The following is a 22,553-nucleotide window of genomic DNA, read 5'->3' on the forward strand; positions in this document are numbered from 1 at the left end:
TTGAAGAGTGGAGTTAGTTCTGGTCCGAATGAACACAGCGTTCATATTTGGGAGGAATGAGTCCTAGGGCTCAAAGCACTGGGCCATTGTTCCCCAATCTCCAGAGGATCGAGCCATTATCATGAATCTGGAGGCTCGCTGGGGGTGGAGGGGGGAGTCAGGACACTCAACTTTCACCCACGAGGATCAGAGTCTGAATGGGTGCAGAGTTACTATTATGCCCCTGGAAAATTATCCCTTGCTCTGAGCAGGGTGCAGATAAAACTAAACTGGTCTGGAACGAACAGTGCAGCACTGGGATGATTTCCTGACTGTTTTAAATGTTTCAAGCTGATTTGAAAGGGAGATAAACACAATAAAGAAAATGGTGTGTTCCGAACCTGGTTCAGTTTTGATGACAAACTTTCAGTCCACAAAGAACAGAAGAAATATTTGAACCACAAGGATAAATTAATAAAAGATTAACTCTCTGATGAGGTATGTTCATTCCTGACTATTCAGCCTGCTCTCAATTTCCAAGTAAAACCATCTGACCATAGATAATGTCCCAATCAAAACCAGCAGTTTGATTAGCAGCCATCATAAAAGCAGTAAAGCTGCGACTTAAAAGATTTTTTTTATGGAAACAATCAGTGAACCTTAACTGTAACACTTTCTATTGCCTCTTATCTCCAACTAAATGCTGAGCGGGCCTGAACTCGGCTGCCAGCGGATTATTGCTAAATAATAAGAACATTGTGTTTATCATGGCCAGAGATCTGACAGGGCAAGAACTGTTTGACCAGTCACAGCTTCAGAGCGGCCATGTGAGAATCCAATCACCCTCCGGTGTCCCCTCTGTGAGAGCTGCTGTAGTTCACAGTGGGGATCCCAACAGAAACAACAAGCTCTGTCCAGTCTGTCTGACCGGACCCACATCATTTGTGCACCATTTGTTTATAACCTCTGTCTCTATTGAGCTTTGAGGACAACGCTCTTTTAAGTGACAGATGGGTGGCACCTTTGAACATGTCATGTGGTCCTCCAGGAGCATACATCTCGAGCGGTGCATGTGCTCACGAAACATGCAGAGAAGGGTCAGCCTCCGAAAACAAGATCCCTGTGCCGGCTCTGGTGTGAGCAGAGGGTATGACCGGTGCCTGTGGGTTAACCAGACAAGAGGGGAGTGGATACAGTCCTGACACAGGAGGGGAGCATCATAAATCTGAGTTAAATAAGCTCCAACAACAAGTTCCAACTGACCTTTACATCCGCTTTCAAGCCCAGTGAGTTTTGACTGTGTCACCTAAAATGGATATTAGAAGCTGAAGACACTAACTGATGATGTCATCATCAGGTGGTTCAATTGACACAAATAGAGACTGAATGATTTGAGTAGATGCACTTCCTGTCTTCCAAGTTGAGTTATATTTGAATGTAGAGCAGTCTTACTCCTGTGAATAGAACCTATGGTTCCGTTATTTACTGTCCACATGAGCAGCTGCAGGATTTGTCTCATGACATCATCACCACAGCCTGTCTCTTTACTTCTCCGCCGCTCCTAGACTCAGCTATACATCACTAAAGAATCAACATGCGAATATTTGCTTTTGTGGGTGGATTTACTTTTTGAAAAGAGACACTTCTTCCAACCTGAAGTGCGGCAGCGGTGACTCACACAGGTCCCTTCATCACAGTGTCTAAAGAGGTGCTGCTGAAGAGGAGCAAAAGGTGCTGAGAGCGCAGGGTGTCGTGGTGGGACAACTTGGGTGGGGTGATGTCTTCATGTCTTCAGCAGTGTCTGGATTGGATCCATTCATCTACAGATATATCACCACCCACTCCTCCTGGTGAGCACAAGGCAGAAGGGTGGTAGAGGAATCTTTAGCACCAGCCCAGCTGCAGGCCTTTAAACACAACAATAGATAAATTCTGCCGATACATCTGGCTCGCATGAGCTCAGCCCTTTAGATTTTTTGGTTGGCAAAGGAATCAGAGCTCCAGAGCATCGTTATAAACGACTAAAGCTTAATTCTTTACAAAAGAAAAGAATATTGAATTCCAAGCTCCATGTCCATTGTTCTGTGAATGTGTTCAAAAGAAATAAGAGGCTCTTGCACAGGTCAGAGCTGAGCCCTGGTTTTACAGGAGCCAATTCAGACTATCAGGTTTAAAGTTCTAAGCAGTTATAAATTAAATTTGATTCACTGCCTGCTGATTGGATGAACCTATGTACTGGTTAAAGGGCCCTTCATGTGTCACACAGTTAAAAATTCTTTAGCTTTACCATGGTGAGTAAAATTATTATTTAAAGCTACAATCAACAAGTCGGCCGCTAAATAATTCAAACCAAACGTATTGCTCATAGTATGAGGAGAATCTGAATTCAGGCCTGTGCTGCCAATTTTCCCTGAAAGAGAACCTTGAAATAAAATCCACTTAAGCCCTCTGTCTCCCCTCCAGAGTGTAGTTAAACCCTGGCTGTGTATGGACATGATTACGGAGTGCCACAGGTTTTACATCAGTGCAGAACCTTGACTTCCAGCAGGAAACCTGGTGCACGGGTCAATTACGTCTATACCTTGTTTTGCTTAAAGATGGAGGATGTTCTCCACGCTCGGACGCACAGGGTCCACCTGAGATTTCAACTGTAGCGACGTCCATGTAAATAAATAAAACACAGCTTGCAGGAAGTGTATTACTCTTGGCAGCAAGCGTAGACGTGGGGTTATTGTGAGAGGATGCTGGTGTGGTGCTGCCCTGCACATGGCTGCGGCGAGGCCTGCATGTGAACGCTCGCTGCGGCCCACAGTGGAGACAGATCCGTTTGCTCAGCAGCTGAGCGGGCACGCGGAGATGCTCCTTTCACACTGAGCTGAGCACCGACAATCAGAGCTTTGTCAGGCAGGCATCTGCTGTTACAGCTCACAGGAAGAATACGTCTCTTTAAAAACGTGCACTGCGGGGTTATCAGTGTGAAAGATCAGGTGGCTTCATGTCAACAAACACAATATGGTGGACTTTTCACAGCAGTGTATAGTCTCTGTTGGGGATGTTTCAGAAGCACAATCAGAATTTAGACGTTTAATCTTCAGCTTAAACTCAATGTGATATTGTTAAGCCCTGGTGTTTTAAATGTGTCACTATAGATTCAGTCAGTACATTTTATACCACTTGGCTACTGAAGAGAACTGGTAATCATCCAGCCGACATAAGCTGTAGAGGCTTTTAAACAGAATCTAGGTTATTATAGGTTTTACATTTAGTATCACAGCTGAACTGTGACAGTGTAACACTATATAAAACATATTTAAAGCCATAAAGTGTAATAACCGTAGAATCAAGCTTTTCTAATTGTCTGCACAGTAGCTATAACTGAGATTCCTTGTTGAAATTCATGGCAAATGATTGACAAGAGAGACAGACACCATTCGACAGCAGTCCCACTGAATCCTGAGAATTACATATTAACTAATCCACAGCTGAAACAATGGCGCTCCGAAACCACTCTTTGCATCACCGGCAATACAAGTTAAACCCGTCTCAGCATTGTCCCGGTCATATGCTTGAGACAAAGAGTAATGACATAAATATTAATCAGTGTCTAAAGATAATAAGAGGTTGTATGACCTTATACCCTCACTCTAAACTCACACTCTTGTTGATCAGTCAGTGAATCACCAGAGGAATTTTTGATTCAATACATCTTGACCTTAACTAGACGGTGGAATGGCTATGAGTCAGCAATGATTAACAACGGCCTACTGTTATGCAAATCGAGACTTTTAGAAGAGAGCATAATTAAAGTGAAACATACCTAGAGCACAGCTAGTCAGTTTGGAAAATATCTTCCTTTACTTTTCTAAATAAATCGTATTGGTAATTTGTAGCTGTGTATTTTATTTTATTTTTCACCACAAAACAGTGATACCAGTGTAAGTGTAAATGTAGTTCTAGCATCTGGTGACAAACTCTTAAACCTCACGCTATCAAGTTGCACCCGATAAAATATTATAATTCTTGCTGTTTTAGAGTCCTACCACATTCAGTTGACTCCTGTAGACAAATTACAGCCTTACTGCACCACCTAGTGTTAACTTGTAGACATGACAACACATTTGACACATTAAATTCTATAATCTAGCTTGAGGAAAAACTCAAAAGCCATTAACTTATTTTTGGAGCATTTTATTACTTTTCTGACAAATATATATACGAAGGTTTTCCCATTAAGGAAACATTCTTTCAAAGATACGTTTACAGCAAATTGATTCCTGCAGACAGACAGGAAACTTGGGAAATCATCAGAGATCATGATTGAACTAACTATGCTATTTGTGCCCAGGAAAGGTAAAGGGTGCAATTTCCTCAATTATAATGAACTTATGACAGGAATACACAAGCCAGTCTTGTCAATTTGGTAATGGCAAAATAATAGAGTTGTTTCACAGCCAATGGGACATTTTTAAACATGTGTATTATCATAATACATGGGGAGAATTATTAGTTTTGCATCAAGGCACAAGCATTGATAACTGTCAGTGGAGCATTGCTTTCTTTTGCCAAGATATTGGTCCCATTGGGCAGTACAACTGTACAAACTACAGAAAAGAAAGCAAAAAAACATAACATGGGGCTTGGTTTGCAGGAAAACAACAAAAGGAAAGGAATTTAGATCATAATGTACACAGAAATATTGAGTTCAGAACTTGCGACCTCAATGTGGATTGAGACAATAGCTGTTGAATACGTTTGTGGTCATCTCAAACGCATTATTCAAACGTGCTAACCGTGATGGAAGACCTTCAACTCTTACAGTGCATGGAGCTCAGAGAGAGACCTCTTCTCCTGCTGGATGAACTCATGGAGGCTTCTTTTTCCTTGCCTGAAGTTGCTCTCCTTCCTGGAAAATGGCAAAATGACCTGGAGTCTGAGGAGAGTCTCAATGTTACTAAAACTTCTAATCTGGGACGTCTTCAGGGTATCCAGCACGGTAGTAGGAAGATAGCCGGCCAGGGGATCCAACCATTTTTCCCTCCATGATTTCATCTCAGACTGAAGGGAGGTCTCATCTGGCAAGTCGTCCTTGTACAGGCGGAACACAAGACCACTAAGAATGCTGGTTTCTAATTTGGACATTGCGTAAGGCACAATCTCCAGACACCTCAAAGTATCCAATACCTTTTCTGTGAAGAGGTCGTCAATCTCTGCTATTGAGTGCTCTATAACTCCCATGCTTACTGATTCTTTGTAAAACTCACTCAAAGGCTCTAGGAGCACTGAATGCAACATTGTAACATGGAGTTTAGAAGCCAATGCGACAGCTTCCTCAAACCAGGCCTTGTGATGGGTGTCAACATCACTCTTCAGCTTATCAAGACATTCTTTGAGATCAGGCAAACTATTCACAGCAAGTAGCATGTCTAATGGTTTTCCCTGAAGAGACCGACTAAGCTTCTTAGTTAAACTCAGGACATTTTTCTGCACAACCGTTGTAAGGATGAACTCAAAGTTTCTGATTTCATTGAAGAACTGTGATGCTTGCTGCTGGTTTGAAACACTTCCCTCTCCTTTCAGCTCATTCAAGCAGAGCGTGACTGATTCTAAAATCTCTACCATCACTTCGTGCATGTCATGACTCTTCTCCCAGTTCTTGATGAGTTTGTCCCGAAGCTCGTTGCCCTTTACTTCGTCGTCCTGGAACACGTGAATGATCGTTTCTTCCAGTTTGTTCTGGCGTTCTGCATCCTCTGTGAACCAATGTAATATTTTACTAATGAGAACTGCTCCATCAGCTACTTCTTGAGCAGAAGAGGATTTAGCCAGCCAAATATTAAGAGGCAAAGCAGAACTGACACTTCTTACGGCTCGAGGATATTTCTCAGCTATGTCTAAACTTACAGTCCTCATCTGAGCTCCGACTTCACCTACACTCAGCAAGGCCTGTCCTCTACAGTACTCCATGTTGAGTCCCCACTTCTCAGACAGGGCCGTCACAATAGCATCTGCAAGAGTAGCATGGTTTTCACTGAAAGGGATGAAAGCCAGTGTTTCCTCACACTGGACATCCTCTTTGTTTAGGTACCTGATGCATAGGGGGACATAGAGCTCCCTGTCAATTTCAACAGCTTGCTCAGTTATGATTGTGAAGAACTGAGAGTCCCAGAGTTCCTTGAGGATTTGTTCCCGCAGCTGTGGCTCATAGAAAGACACTACTGTTGTTGATCCCTTCACGACCTCTAGTATCACTTCCTTATTAGCCAAAGTCCCCTCTCCATCCTCGGGCTTCTTTGCTTCACTGGAGTCCTGCAGTTCTGTTTGTGTCTCTTGTTGTAATTCAAAGACTCCTGATGGCAACAATAACAAATTTAAATAACAAGCAACAACCTTCACACACAGCAAACATTGAGCTGAAAAACTGCTCATTGTCTTTATAAAATCAGAACTTCATATACTGATACCATATTATCTGATGGCGATTAATGTACTTACCACTTTCCAACTTCAGTCCTTGCAAAGTTCCCATTACCTATAAAATGAGACAAACAACTTTGATTGCCTATTCCAATGGCTTTAAAATAATTATGTTTATATTTCCTACATAATGCAAAGGCAAAGTTTAATCTAGGGCTACAACCTATCCATTATCGCTTAGTTTTTTCTTTATCACTTGTTTTTTATCTAAAATGTCAACTGAGCAAAAGATATTCTGTCTACTACCAACATTTTTTGAGTACATTTCCATTAGGGGAAATGATTAACTTCCTGCCAGGAAAATCCCCTTGACAATGAAATTCTTGACAAAATGTTCTGTTGGTCAATCTATCAACTAACTGTTGCAGCTCTAGTATAATGTTAAGGAAACACAAATTTGATTTACCTGGGATAGACATGGACTGCTCTCTGGATCCACCTCTATACACTTCTCAATGACCTCCGGTAGTCTCTGCAGTGTTGTGCAGTGAGACAGGAGCATCACATGATCCATTCTGCTGCCTTTGCATAGAGTGTTCCTTAACAGATCCCTCATGGAATTCAGCGTTGTCTTCATCAGATCCCACTCCATGCTGACACTGGGCAGGACAGCAACAAGCCTCAGCAGTAAGCTAACAGTTGGGTGGCTCTTTGACTCAGGATGCAGAAGTGTTTCAGCAATGGATGATGGAGGAGCAACATCCTGGTATTTCTCACTCCATACAGTGGCCCAGATGTTGATTTCCTGCTCGGCTACTTCCGGCTCAGGAAGATCTGTAAGGTAGAGGCTGAACGGCTTGTCTGTGGACTCCGACAAAATCGGTTGGGGGTTGCACGAGGGCAGCAAAGACAGGACAGACAGGGCCTTTAGGTGGCCGTCTGAGAAACTGTACTTCATCTCATCAACAAGACTTCTGAGGAGAGGAACACTCAGATTTTCTCTGTAATATAACTCAGGAGACTCATAGCTGTGGGCTTCCTCTGAGAAGCACACTTGCTCAGGAGCTACCTTGGTTGCTAGCTGGAAGGCCTGTTCAAACCAGTTAGTGTGAAGAGAGCTCACATTCTCTAACATTTTGTTAAGAGTCTCTATGATTGAGGGGATTTTTTCAACTTCACAGAGAATGTCAGCAGGGTTTCCACAGCGGAAGACAGTGCTACAGTTCCGGAGAGGAGCACAAGCATTCTTCAAAATCACAAGGGTGACAATGAAGTCCATGTTTCTTAGAGCGGTAGAGAGAACTTGTGCATGCATCGACTTGGCTCCTGTGGCAGTAGAGCTTACAGCATCTAGGCAGCTGAGAATACCCTCTAATGTGTCCGCGAGTATGTCAAAGAAGTCTTCTCTCTTTTTCCACCTTGAGCAACAGGTTTCTGGAATTTCATCCAGGGCCTCTCTTGGCATATTTAGAAGACCATCAACAGCCTGTGCCAACTGTCCCTCAAGACACGGAGAGTCATCAAAGAATAGCATCAAGTCTTCTGTGATATCCAGCATCTTAGCTACTGAAGGGCAAGGCACACTTCCTGCTAGCCAGTGGGCAAGGCCACAAGACTCACTGGGCGTTACAACAGAGAGCGGATAATTCTTCAAGACATCCAGAGACATCTTCTTCAGACTTTGGTAACCTGAGCCCAAATGCATGAATGCTTGCCCTCGACACTGAGACATCGGTAAGCCCCAGTCTTCAGTGAGAATCTTTGCAAGGTTATTTGCTTGCGTATCAACATGACAGTTTTCATCAAATGGTAAGAAACCAATGAGCTCCACTTTCGGGGCTGATTCTCCGACATACCTGACAAAAACAGGTAGCTGTGTCTTATCAGCAATTCTAACAGGTTTGTCTGTGATCAATGAGAAGAATGGAGATTCCTGTATTTCCTTGAGTATGACATCCCTGATTCCATTTATGAGGAGGTTCACCATTTCACTATCACCTATAGAGGGCATGCATTTGTTCTCTCTTCCAAACCAGTGGCACATGCTGAGCTCCTGGATGAAAAGATCTTTCTCTTCTTCTGACAGGTCAGAGAGACTGCTATTCTTTTTTCCCAGTAGTGCAGCCAGTCTGAACACTGTTGCCAGACTATGACGATTATCTCCAGTGTGTCCATTCTCATCTGCTGGTTTCATGTCTTGGTCCTCCATCTTGTCAGGTGATTGCTCGATGTTGGGCTCCTCTGCTTCCTCCTTTATAGAATCATCTAAATCCGAGAGAAAACCAGACAACTTAACAGAGCTGTTTGGGCAAACATTCAAATAATGTAATGATAACAGTAACATTGTACTCTTATTACTATAAATATGAAATGGAAACATATTTCAACAGCCATACCTTCCATATTATTTTCAGAGTTCCTGATTAAACTTTTGGATTCCTTGTCCTGTTGAGTATACACAGGTAAATATAATGAGTCATACAGTTAATAAAATGGTCATTCATATTATTATTAGAAAAAGAGAAGAAAATAAGAAGAAAATAATGTAACAGTCTGTTTAATTAAAGAATACAAATACATACCAGACAGATACCCTCCAAGGCTTGTGGTGTAACCTTCAAACACTGGGTCACCATGCGGTCCAGGTCTCTGCTGAAGTTGTTGCCCACCTGCAGCATTGCCAAACATGGGGACCTGTCTTTAGGATATGTGTTTCTCAGGTACTCTTGGAACTTCTTGTGGCGCATCACAACACCACAGTCCTCTAGTGCTGTGCTGGGTAGCACAGACATAATCCTCAGCAGGGCATTGATGTTCCCAAAGTACTGCATGAGTGGCAGACGAAGTGTGTGAAATATCGAGCTTGGGATGGTCACGGATGCCACTTTGGTCTTCCAGGTTACTCTCCAACAGCAGAGCTCAGTGGCAAAGTTGTCTGCATCAGGAAGATCCCTGCTGTAGAGAGGAGGTTTTGACTTCAAGCTCTCAAACATGTAGCTTACTGTGACCGAGCATGGAACCAGGGAGAGGAAGTTGAGAGCCTCTTTGTGGTCTTCTGAAAAATGATCCTTCACTGCATTGATCAGGTTGTCTACCAGGGGCACACTTAAGCCATCTTTGTAAAAGCCAACTGGCTTAATCATGCCATCTCTTGGCAAAGAGTTTTCAGGCACTTCAATCTGCACTCTTAGGCTCTGTGCAATTGCACAAGCCTCATCAAACCAGCTCTGGTGAAACACCTTCATATTGGTCTTTACTCGGTTCAGAGTGGACACAATACCACTGATTTGGCAAAGCTGGGATGCGGCACTTAAGTGGTCCTTCTGGAGACCTGCACTCAGCTCTCTGGTAAAGGAGGATGCATTCTTTAAGACCACCATGGCAATGATGAAATCAAACTCCATTAACTTGCAGAGAAGGGACCCAGCTTGTGTGGATACAGAAGATTTCCATCTCTGTGAGTTGTTTTTAATCTTCTCCAGACATTCAACCAGGGGCTCCAGAATCTGCACCAACACCTCATAAGAATCATGCTTCTCTTGCCAACAGCCACAGAACTTCCCTCGATACTCCTGGACCTTTTCATAGCTCTCTCTAAGACCAAACGCTAACACATAGTCAAGCTGTTTTTCTAAAATAGCACTGCTACCAAAAAACATCAAAACCTCTTCAAATGTATCCAAGGCTCTTTTAATAGCAGGCACTGGGATGGATTTTGACCACCATGTGTTGAAAGAGTAGGTAGAGCAGTGTGTGCTTATAGCGAGAGGATATTTCTCCTGAACTTTGCAGGCAAAGGCTTTCAGCTTGTAGGAGACATCACCAGAGCCTAGGTAGGCTTGGCCTCTGCAGTTATTCAAATCAAGACGCCACTCGACAGTAACCACTTCCAGGAGACGCAGCACCATGAGATCACAATCAAGATCAGCCTCAAGGAATCCCATCAACTCCAGACGCATGACATCAAAACTATCCACAAACCGAAGGAAAAGAGGGAGATGATCTCTCTCCCCCAGTTTCACAACACTGTCAATGAATAAGGAAAAGAATGAGCTCCCCACTTCTGTGAGGATTCCTGCCCTGAGAGCGTTCTCGCAAACAGTGAGAACTTCTTTCATTTCAGACTTGGTCACGTAGTCCACCTCTCCATCTTGAGCAGAAGTGTCACTATGTAGCCTGCTTTGACTGTTGTATGCAGCAACCACTGCAGATTGTAAAGCAGATTTAAGCGCCTCTCGGTCAGTCTCGGCACACTTCAGTTCCACAAGCCTTTCCGCATCCATCTCTAGGTTTATGAGTTGTATTTCCTCCTCAGTGTCCTTTTCTGCATTGTTTCCATGAGCTGCCACTGAAATGAAAAGTGGGAATGGTCGTAAGCAGAGATTCCCTAATGATTAGTCATTAGGGGACATACTGGCGAGTAATTAAAAAGAAACACGTTAATTTCACTTCAACAAATCAAATATTTCGTAAACGTACAGTCGTACACATTAAGTTGTCTTTTTTCCTTAAAATGCACTTTAGCTTTCATATTGCAATTTTTCCATCTTAGTGTGTGGCAACCAACTTAAAATTGTAAATTGTGATCTCATTTGAGAAATCAAACTTGACATTATCCCAAGCGGCTGCATGTTGAAACGGATGTGAACATTTTCTCTGGAAATGTATGTTAAAATTTGTTCACCTTTGGCTGGCTTCTCTTTCGTGTCATCATCCTGTAACACACACAAATGTTAAAACACAGCCAATACATATAGAAACTATTTCAACAGAAATCTGCTTATTTTAGTCGGCTCACCATTTGCAGAATCCGCAGGATGTCTGGGTGCTTCTGGACATATGAATCCACCATTTGCTCAACACTGAAGTGCACGTCTTGGTTAACATAGACATATGCCATGCTGCACTGTCTTTGGTCCTCTGGTGTGCCTGTCAGGTAGGAGTGGCAGCGCTCCAGAACCATATGATATTGGCCATACACATCTGCTTCTGCGTTTACACATGGAACAGTGCCCAACACTCTCAGCAAGCTCTGCACATTCGGGTAAAACCCAATATCTGGGATCTTGAGTGTAGCAAACACTGTTGTTGGTAGGATTCTGCGCTTGCTTGCGTGTCTCCATTTCACTTCCCAGCAACCAAGCTCTTCGTAAAATGTGTCAGGCCTTGCAAGGTTGTTCAGGTTGGCATCTGCTACTTTATCCCTGCGAATGCTGAAGTTGTGGTCGGCCATGTAAGAGGGCACTAATGACAGCCACCGTAGAATCCTCACCATCTCAGTGCTGAACACTCTCTTCACTTCTGCAACAAGATACTGCAAGATAGGTCGGCCCAGAGTTTCTCTGTAAAAGTCCTCCAGTGGTGTTTCAGCTGTGTCCCCTTCGTCCATCTCTGGTTTGGTGACCTCAACTCCCAGCTTCTTGGCTCGGCCAATTGCATCTGAGAACCATTTCCTGTGGAATATTGCAAGCTCCTGTTGATATTTGTTTACCAGCTTTAAGGCATTGGAGATTGTGTACTGCAAGGTACTGCTGATGCTAATTATTCCCCTGAGACTTGAGTTGAGTATGCTCACACAACAGAGAGTGTTCTTCAGAACAACGAGCGTGATAATGAAATTGAAATTCTTCAAAACTGGCTTGAGCTTGGCCATCTGTTCAGCAGTGTCTTCGTCTACCTTTGAAATCATCTCATTGATGCAGTTCAGGAATGGCTCCAGAATATCTAACATAGTCTGGAAGGCATCAGTGCTGTGGTCCCAATTCACACCGACAGCTGCTTTGATCCGATCCACTTCTCCTTTTAAATGCCCATATGTTGTCTGGATCTTTCCTTCCAGTCTTTTGGACAGCTCTGGTGTTCTCCTGAGTAATGAGGCTACCTCCTCCACGGTGTCTGCAGCCTTCTGGATGGAGGGCATAGGCATGCAGCGGATAATCCAGATGTTGAAGGCATATGGGTCACTTGGCGACAGGACTACTTGTGGAAACTCCTGCAGAATCCTGCTGGTAAGGTCTCGCATTTTCTGACACATGCTGCCTGTAACCAAATAAGTGAGTCCCCTGCAGTGCTCCATCCTCAGCCCCCACTTGGTTCTCAACTCAGCGAGAAGCATGTAAAACAGATTCTCTGCATCCATGTCACATGGTAGGAACCCAATGAGGTGCTTTTGTGGGAACCCATCAACTGTGACAGACCTGATGAAAACAGGAATCTGCTCTTTTCCTTCTATGCTCGTCACATCCTGAAGAAGAATGGAGAAGAATCGTGCCAATCTGAGGCTGTTTTGGATCTCCTCCCGCATGAGGTCTTCGCTGAACTGCAGGATTTCTGCCCTGTCAATTTTCTCCACACAGACAGGATTGAGTGCTTGCTGACCCCTAGAGCCACCAATCGACTCATCGGCATTGATGTTTGCACCATTGATGCTGAAACCAGTCAGGGCCAGAACTTCCTTAAAATACACTTTCAGAGTCTCTTTTTCTTTAGAGCTTGACACATCCTCTTGGGTTAGGTTATCGTTTGGCAGTTCAGGCATTTCACTCTGCTCTCCAGAAAATTCTTGCGTCTCCCCTGTCACTTCTCCTCTGTTTTCTAGTTGGAAAGAGAAATAAAACTCATTGATTTGGGGAGGTGATTTAAAAAAAATAATATCGCAAATTCCATCAGTGAATTATAATTTAAAACAAGGGCTAATACATTTGAACATAGACTAAAACTCAAGTCTAGCTTAGGTTTATGTCTCAACGGGCTAAATAAGGTACAATGGATGAATTAATGCAGTACCTTTTGTTTTCTTCACAGAAGAAGGTTCCTCTTCCGACTAGGAAAATGAAAAGGGTAATTATATATTTGCATTTTTCATGTGACATTAAAAATGCAGTCTCTATAAACACTGAAACACTTACAGGATCTCTAGCTCGTTTCCTGTTGCAGGGCAGTTGATTATTCTCCGGTGTCGTACAGTCAAATATTGTTGGAACAGCATCATCACTTAGGACACAACCAGAGTCGATCTGAAAAACAGGAAGCAGGAGAGCAGACTTTTATGCAAAGCCTAAATCTTCAGACCATGTGATGTTAAAAGGAAATAAATTATACTATATTACACATTTTATTCAATCCAATAGTTATAGGAACTATAAATCAACATAAAGCTTGATGATTACCTAAAAGAAAGTAACCAGAGTGTTTATGCTAAACAAGTTGGTGTAATTCTTCAGAGTACCATGATATTTCTGACAACAAAAAAAGCTCATTGCCTCTTATACACAGTATTTTAGTTTTTTAATAAATTTTGCGAAGGGTATATTTCCCCCTGTTTGGTTTCTTTTTTGTTTAATTTGTAGCTTACAGTGGCTGCAGAAATAATTCAGACACATTCACTTTTTTCGTTGTGGATTCATATTGTAAATAGGTAAAATTTGGCCGGAATTACACGTTTAGTCTGTTGCAAGTTAGATGTGAAAGGTTTGGGACCGTTTTTTTCCATTCAGATTTTTTTCGAAAGGTTTGTGGAGGGCACACTAAGTGAGGGCTTGGTAAAACAGCCAATGTAACAGCACTTGCCAATTTCTCTAAATTTACTGTCATTCCTCTTTCAAAATCCTTTTCCGACAGAATATTTAAGGCAGTTTTTTTAGCTCAACATCTGTAATCCCTTACGTTGCTTGACAGATATTTATTTCTGCAGTGAAGACGATAGGACGTGCCATTGACTCAGATATAGTTGTAACCTCCTGCAGGTTAGATGCTGACTAACACAGAAAGACTTACAATAGACTCAGAACTTGAACCTCAGTGAAGCTTAGAGCTCTGGTGATTCCAAACTTCTTGCATGCAAGAAAGATCTGTTTTAACATTATAAGCTTCAAAAAGGCTGGAATTAGAGCTAATACTGTTGTATCAAATTGCATTAGATTGTTCAGTTGTGCCTTGTAAACTGGTAATTCTAGTTGTTCTATTACTGGTAATTCTAGTTATTCTATTGTCACACCTGGTTCAGGTGTGACAATAGAATAACGTGACAGTTATGGTACAGGCTCACCAAGAAGAGCGCAACAGTGATATACTGGTGCTATAATAACAACACAATTATTATATAATTTTTAAAAACTGTTTCAATAGAGCTTTTATTAATATGATTAATTACACCTGTGTTAACCTACTATTTCATGTCAACGTGGGTGCTATGGAAATGGTCTATTCTGTTTCTCAACATACACAGAGGGATAATGGACAATGGATTGGTTTCTTACCTGTTCGGAGATCATAGACGGCTCAAAGTGCTTTGCACAAAGTCTGTAGAGTTTATGCAGCTGCTCAGCAGGTTCTGATGACAAGTCCTGGCGACCACAGTTGATCAGCCATTGTTTACAGCTGAAAAATACAGAAGGGACAGATATAAATTATTGGGGTCACAAACATACACTTTCTTCTGTACTCTACATAGTACCGACGCCAAGGCGGTCCTGTTTGGTTTTGTGCATTTTCTTCACTGAGCTATATTAAAAATGAGGACTCCATATCTATGTTTTCTCAAGTTAAAAGGTTGAATAAAGGAATTGATGAATTTGGTTTTATTCTTGTCTGTTAGTTAGCAGGATTACACCAAGACTCCTGGGTGGATTACCACGCAATTTTGTGAAAGGATGTGGTCTGGGTCAGGGAAGACCACATTAAAATATTGTGCCAATGTGGATCAGAAAATGGATCCAATAATATTTGTTCACTTTCTTTAACATTGTGAAATAAAGCATTTTTTAAGATTTCCATAGTATGCATGGACTGTGCCATGACAGTAGATCGTGCAAAACAAGTTGTGTTTACAAATTGGGGTAGATACTTTTGTATTTATGGCCCCATCTAGTGGTAAAATATCCCAAGACTGCCTAGCAAAGCTATGACCTCTCTTCCAAACATGTTTGCTGTGTTTAGTCACAAGAGCCTAAATTTCGGCTTACAGACACAATAAAAAAAAAAAAATATATATATATATATAAATGCCATATTGATAACTTGTTATCCACCTATGTATCATTTGCAACAGTTAGTTGAGACGCCTCAAACTAGTTGGTTGTGCTTTTACCTTTTTGAATAAAGAGGCTAAAATGACAAAGGAATTTTGACTCAACACCAAGTCATTTTCTTTTGAATTGTGAAAATGAATTTCGACAGCACCACCTTGAGGTCAATGACTGTCATTTTTTGGCACCTGAGTAGTGGGTCGACTGTGTTTTACACATGCACAGGTGAAGTCATGTGTGCAGCTCAGCATGGATCTGTCACCCTCACCCGACTCATATAGATCTGCTCTGCATTCACAACCTCAGGGTTTGCAATGATACAAAACGTAGTTGCGATTTATTGCTGCCTTAAGTCTACACCAATTTACAGGATTATTGGTGTCTTTCATCATCCACTTTCTTCCTTCTCTTATTCTGTCTTTCATATTGTGTAAATAATGCAGGTGGTAAATAAGGGTGGATTAAAACGCCTAAGGGGAAATGGGCTTCACCTCCCTCAGTATAACGTAACAGCAGAACGATGGGTTGGAAAACACACTGCAGGGCTGTGGTGTACCAGTCGCTGTTTCCTCTGACTCAGAGGTTATATTTCCTCTGAGTGAGAACTGCAGCCGTCACTCACATGCACTCCTTTAATTCATCCGACTTTCCATTTTTTAATCGCAAACATGAATCGTGTAAAACGAGCCTGATCTCGCGGTGGAGTGACGGCGCCAGTTGCGAAGCGGCCACAGAATACAGGAGGCGCTAGATTGTTATTTATTCACTCGGACATCACCTGTTTAAATTACACAAACATCAGTGTGAATGTCCACCGATTTGCTTGTGGTGCTACACGTCTTAGTTTGATGAGAAACAACCACAGCGGCTGTAATATGACTGAGGTATAGCTCCGTTTCCCGTCGCTAACGACAGTCCTAGCGTTACACACCTCTGAGGCGGTAGGTGTCGTGCACCGATGGCGATTTAGATTACAACACAAAAAAGTTTTTAACTATGGTTTACTGTTGTTTGTGACGCCTCTGGACACAAAGACACGCGGACAGAAACAATAAGGAACAGCAGCGTCCTTCTCTGGCTCGAAACGACCGCTCGGAGCCCATTTCATGCGTTTTTTCCCCTTTCGAGAGTAACTAGTCTGCGCCATTTTCGACGGAGTTGTGTCACTGTTAGCCAACATGCTGTGAAGCTAACGCTAACAGTGCTAACAGTTGGGAGCTAACGCATTCATTGTGCAGGCTCGAGTCTCGTTTTTAACGCGAAGTTCAGAGAAATAAACGCAGCTCTTACCGCTCCGGGTCCGCAGGGAAGCTGAACAGTGAGGTGGTCGAGTCCCCTTGCTGGTGATCACAGCTCACCGCGGCGCAGCAGTCAGTCATTTTGGACTGCAATGTAGCTAGCTAGTAAGTTAGCTAGCTTAGCAGGCGGTTGCAAGCGGGCTAGCCTACTCTGAGCAAACCTGCAGCAGAGTCTACAGGCTCATGCCGGGGGGGAACCTGCAGCCCGCCCTGTTGAGTCTCACTGTTGTTTACGTGCAGCGTCTCTTTTGCGAACTAAGAACCGACTAAGTCCATGCTTCAAGAAGTTGATGTTGCGTGGTGAGAGTCGCCGAAAGCGTGTTATCCCATCAACCAGGAACTACACCGTGCAGTAGCCCATGTTCCCCAGCAGAGGGCGGGGTGGCTCCAACAGGCCTGAGCAGAGTTCCAGTGAGGAGATGAACTGAACAGGTCCTCCACTGTGCGGGAGCCAGGACTAGTTAATACACACCTTTTATCAAGATAGGATTTTATTCACCCGGAAATGCTTTTGCCCGCTTGCTCCAGACGAGACTTTTTTATAATAATGAATAAAACAATAGGATATTTAATTATAATATCAATGATCTGGGCCAAAGTGTCCACTGGTTAGAGCAAGTTTTTTTTCTTTTTCATAACTTGGTATCATGCAGCACCAGATAATGGCTGCATTCTCAGTTCACTCTGCAAAAATCTTCCTTTCAAATATTTTGGTAATCAGCCTCCTAAAAATTACGAAAAATAATTACACCAACAAAAGAAGTGTACTAAATGTATTGCACCATGTGCCTGACAATATTATACAAACGTCTTACTTACTTTTCCATCCACCCTGTCACAATATAAAAGTGTATGTGCTCCAAGTTGTGAATAAATGTATGGTGGAGAAGACAACCACAAACACTTTAAATTCCAAAGAATTCAACTCTTTATTTACTGTACATGTTCAGGGGAGGTTTTATTAATCCCACTATCCACTTATCAAATGTCAGCAGATACACTTTGATAACATTTATAACTGTAAACTCAATCTTAATCATTCCCTATTGATTTGAACGGTGGAGACAAGGAATGGTAACATTAATTAAAGACAACAGTCTGGCATGACACTTTGCTGCGCAGGGGTTTGTTTCTATAAAATTTAGAATGTAAATGAACATCAATATATGGGCTTGGTGAGGCTGAACCACATCACAAGAGGCTGAACCACATCACAACTGAGTTCATTCACACCTGCTCCGCTCTGGTAGGGTATGTGTTCACGTAGACCTCAACCATTGAATCCAGATCATACCCTACATCATAATTCATGTTCAAAACAGCAAGACTTTTTGATTTGAACTGGTCAGGCGTGCTCTCCATGTACACCCCGTAGCACTTGAACGCCACATCGCAGCCGTCCTCCAGAGCCAAGGTAGGCAGGATGCCAATCAGTCTCAGGACCACGAGCACATTTGGGAAGAACTTCACATCGGGCAGCTGCAGCGTTTCATGAAGGCTGGATGGCGACGTCTCACCTTTGACCTTTTTGCTCCATTTCACCCACCAACAGTGGAGCTCGGCAGAGAGGGTAGCTGCATTAGGGATTAAATTTTTAAACATCTGTATGCTCTCCTCCTCGGGTTCACTGGACTTGTTCTGCTCTATGATGGCGGGGATCAGCGACAGACACCTGAGGGTCTTCAGGTGGTCCTCGCCAAACAGCTCGTCGATTTCTTTGATGATGTGGTTCAGCACGGGAACAGACAGGTGGTTTTTGTAGTAACTGTCTGGGTCAATGGTTCCAGATTCTGAGTGATACTTCCTCAAAAATGAGCGAGGAAGCTTGACCGGGATCTCCATCGCATTGGCTAGGTTAACGGCCTCGTCATTCCAGAACTCATGATACACATCAATGTTGTCCGACACTTCCTTCAGGGAGTGCAGTACAGCTTTGAGACTGCTTGCCGCAAAATGGGCATCCTGTTCTTTCCCCTGCACGTTCTTCCCAAATGCTCGAGTGAGAGTCATTGTGTTTTTCAGCACGACCAGCGCCATGATGAACTCAAAGTCAGTAAGTGCTTTCGAAATCTCTAAGGCGCTGTGTGCGACTTGGTCGTTCCACCTCATTTCTTCGTTATCATGCACGCTGTCCACACATAATAGCAGGGCCTCTACGATGTCCACCGCCACTTCAAACGCATCGTGCTGTCTGGTCCAGCTGGAGCGACAGCTCTCCTTCAGTTCATTGGCTTTCTCCTCTTTGTCTGGGTAGAAAATCGAAATAGCATGCTCCAACTCCAGCTGTAGTAACTGGGACTGACTAAAGAACGAGTCAATTTTCTTAAAGGTAGACATAACGAGCTGAACCCCGGACAAAGCCATACTACTGGCAAGTGACACGTTCAGTGTTTGACTATATCTCAGAGCAACTACTGCCAATGGATATTTCTCAATCAGTTTGGCAGAAAATGCTTTTATTTTGCCAAAATGTGTCACAGAGTAGGAGTGAGCTTGACCTCGACACTGCTCCATATCCAGGCCCCATTTGTCAGTCATCTCAGACAGCAGCTTCTCTGCCAGGTCATCTCCATCTCCTTCAAAGTCGAGGAATCCAAAGAACCTCTCACGCAGGCAGTTAGACTGGTCCACAAAACGGACAAACACAGGGAGGGACCATTCTCCTGAGATCTTCACTACATCATTAGTGAGTAACGAGAATGAGCCGTTTAGTTTTACTTCCTCCACCAGCTTACTGCGGATGCATTTTTCACACACCTCTATCAACTGACTGAGCTCAGCTGAGGAGCAGCCCTCCTTGTTCTCATCGTACCTCTTCTTCAGGACTTCATCTCCACAATTCATGCGATATTCTAACAATGCATGAAAGTTGCTTGACCCAAGACCATCTTGTTTCACATTACCAGGCCCTGTAGGAGGAATGCGCTGTTCTCCTAAAAGTACAAGAACTTCAAATAATGACTTGAGATACTCCTTGTGCTCATCTTCCTCAGTAACAGTCGGGACATCTTCCTTTGCTGCATCTGTTTGAGACTTCTTCATTTCTGAAATTGAAACAGAAACAGTTGGAGGACAGAAACTAAGTTATTTGTTAATCTGGTGACAAATATGGGCATGGGAATCATCCCATTTTCAGTGTCAAGGAATATATTTGTGTGTGGATTTTTCTTCTTACTTTTTCTCCCCCTACTCTCCGCTTCTTCAGTTTTGGTCTACAGAAATAAAGAGACAAGACACCAATTTAAATGATTAGAAAAATCAAATGCAACCAAGAATTTTCCCCCAATTCAAAAGTATATATTTTACCCACCGTCTCTTTGTTCCGCTTCCCCTGTCCGTTTTGAGACTGGCTTGGTGCGTCAAAGATGGTCGGTATGGCATCCTCCTTCAACACTGTACCTTGAGCATCCTGAAAACAGTTAATTCCAAAAGGTTCATCACGTAGCACACATGGAGACTGACTTCAGAAAATGATGTGCAACTGGAAGAAATAACTTACACTGTCAATGGAAGACGTTTCAAAATGTTTTCCACACAGCCTGTAGTACCTGTACAGATGATCTGCTGATCTGTCTGCCAGGTCTTTCCTCTGGCATTTCTCTACCCACTTCTTGGACCTGGAGGGAGAGGGCAGATAAAATACATTTACACATCATGTCAAAAGCACAAAATGTACAAAGCAATCCTCCTAACCTACAAGCATGACTGATACAGACTCATAAAAAAGTTATTAAACCAATATGGCATGATCAAATATGAACCTCAAAATGTGTCTACTAGTTACCCATCAACCTGTAATCATGTAAAATAATTATATCATATGCATCTACTTTTTTATATATACCTGAGGGCATTTTCATGTATGTATTTGTTGTTTTTATTTCTATCTTTGAACAGATGTTAATGAAGATATGTATAAGTGGTTATATTTTTTTTTTGGGCGTTTTTTACCAGGGTTTGGATTTTTTTTTCTTTATTCACTATTCCAGGTCAATTCGATATGACTCTTACTATTATTCAATACACGCCTTGTGACTTAAAACTTGTAAACACTTTGTCTGTTGTGAATATTTGAGGAAACCTATACTTATAGGATAATGCTGCACAACAATTCACATAGGTTAGAATGTAATGACTGTCGTTGACTCAAAAAATGGATGACTTTGAAATGTCATGAATACATGCGATGAGACACTGATGCTTAGTCCAATATACACTAACCAGTCATGGTAAAGTGACAGTTTTCTAAAGGGCTCATACGTTTAATACCCCCATGGTTTCACATGACCTACTACACAGCAGATGATGGAACTAGTCCTACTGTGATTGAATATCCACGCCTTTGTTGAAGCATTATGTTTGACAAATGACCGTGTAATATTTTGAATACAATGTAAACGCAAGAGCAGGTTGAACTTTTACATTTAGTCTGTGAACGTGTAGCAGCTTCAATAAAAGACTGAGCGGATTAATTAATTAAGGCGTTAAAATGCTGTTTGATTTAAATGTAATTTCAACAACAGTTAGTGTTTTTCCACTATCATGGATTGAATTTCACCAGCAAACAACAGCGCGTTCTCAGCGGGTAGCTACAACTAGCACTAGCTTTAGCATGGAGTTAGCATGAGTTACCTTTCTGCATCGTGAGGGAACCGGAAGAGTGGCTGATTATCTGATTTACTACTCGTGCAGCTCGGTGCAGCACAGCGGCTCTGCATTATTACAAAGTCTATATCGTACACGTGTTTAGCTGTGAGGTTACTGGGAGTAGCCAATAGCTAACGCTAGCTGGCATGTCATCTGAAACAAGATGGCTTCCGATTTGCAATTTCAAAATAAGATGTACGAGCCGGCGTAGTTTGAAACCTACAGTTTGATATACGATTGTTAAATTCAGTTATGTTCGATGTGCACGTAATTAGGATATAATGTCACATAACGTCTTGATAACATCATTAAAATACCCCCATCACAACTACACAATGTTTTACTTGTCAAATGTAAGTCATGAACCTATCATCAAAATATCGAGGCATCGCCCATGAAACCACTCCACATATTCCATACATGTTCATTTGTCCCCATTTCAAAATTACTCTTATTTCTAAAGACAAATAGCAGTTTTCAAGTTTATTTTGAAGGGAAAGCGGCTTCCTTGTTTAAAAAGATCTCTGGAGCTTGACGTAAAGAGGAGCGCGCGAGTTTCGGTTTCTCCCACAATCCTTAGCGGTTTTTCAAAGTGCAAGGGATGAAAACATGTCATGACAAATTCCTCATGAACATGTCATGGCATGTATCACGTCTTGCTTTACTACTAGTGATGTATAATAATATTTATGCAATAAAGTTTTTTATGTTTGTATGTATGCACATTTTCTGTTCATCTGTTATTATGTCTGAATTATTATTCATATTTATGTTTTCCAAACTTAAGTGTATAGATATTTTACATATCTATACTTTAAAACTGGCCACACAATGGATCATTCCGTAAAAGGTACAAGTCTGATGATGAAAATATTATGAATAAATAGATAATTATAATAGTGTTGCATTTTTCTACCTGATATTTTCTTCAACATTTCATTTGGTGTGTTTTTTTTTTTAAATCATTGCTTCATGCGTGTATCACGTCGTGTTATACAAGTGTTACTGGTAAATGATAATAATATTAATAAAAATAACAATAGTAGAATTTTCTATTTGATATTTCTCATCGCCATTAACTTCGTTTTCTGTTGCTTTCCCCTCATACAGCAAGGTGAAGTGACCATGTGATGGATCCTGAGTATCACTGCTGATGGAGGTTCATAGCGGTGTGTACCGGGCACTGAGG

The 22,553-nt window shown here is 42.2% G+C and overlaps 2 protein-coding genes across 2 annotated transcripts; both read right to left on the reverse strand.

Moving 5' to 3' along the window:
- Positions 1-4,151: 4,151 nt before the first annotated feature.
- si:dkey-250d21.1 (uncharacterized) lies at positions 4,152-17,049 on the reverse strand. Its single transcript, XM_061085594.1, has 11 exons — positions 16,710-17,049; positions 14,652-14,772; positions 13,302-13,409; positions 13,180-13,216; positions 11,192-12,987; positions 11,078-11,108; positions 8,976-10,741; positions 8,790-8,838; positions 6,860-8,658; positions 6,472-6,508; positions 4,152-6,326 (listed from the first exon to the last, which is right to left on the reverse strand). Exons 1-11 carry the CDS (start codon positions 16,796-16,798, stop codon positions 4,792-4,794), a joined length of 7,368 nt encoding a protein of 2,455 aa, XP_060941577.1. The 5' UTR covers positions 16,799-17,049; the 3' UTR covers positions 4,152-4,791.
- A 578-nt stretch (positions 17,050-17,627) lies between these two features.
- On the reverse strand, positions 17,628-21,511 carry thap12a (THAP domain containing 12a). Its single transcript, XM_061085844.1, has 5 exons — positions 21,350-21,511; positions 20,217-20,334; positions 20,028-20,126; positions 19,893-19,929; positions 17,628-19,761 (listed from the first exon to the last, which is right to left on the reverse strand). Exons 1-5 carry the CDS (start codon positions 21,433-21,435, stop codon positions 17,945-17,947), a joined length of 2,157 nt encoding a protein of 718 aa, XP_060941827.1. The 5' UTR covers positions 21,436-21,511; the 3' UTR covers positions 17,628-17,944.
- Between the last annotated feature and the right edge of the window lie 1,042 nt (positions 21,512-22,553).

Source organism: Limanda limanda, chromosome 14 (genome assembly GCF_963576545.1).
Source record: "Limanda limanda chromosome 14, fLimLim1.1, whole genome shotgun sequence".
In the NCBI taxonomy this organism is placed as follows: domain Eukaryota; kingdom Metazoa; phylum Chordata; class Actinopteri; order Pleuronectiformes; family Pleuronectidae; genus Limanda; species Limanda limanda.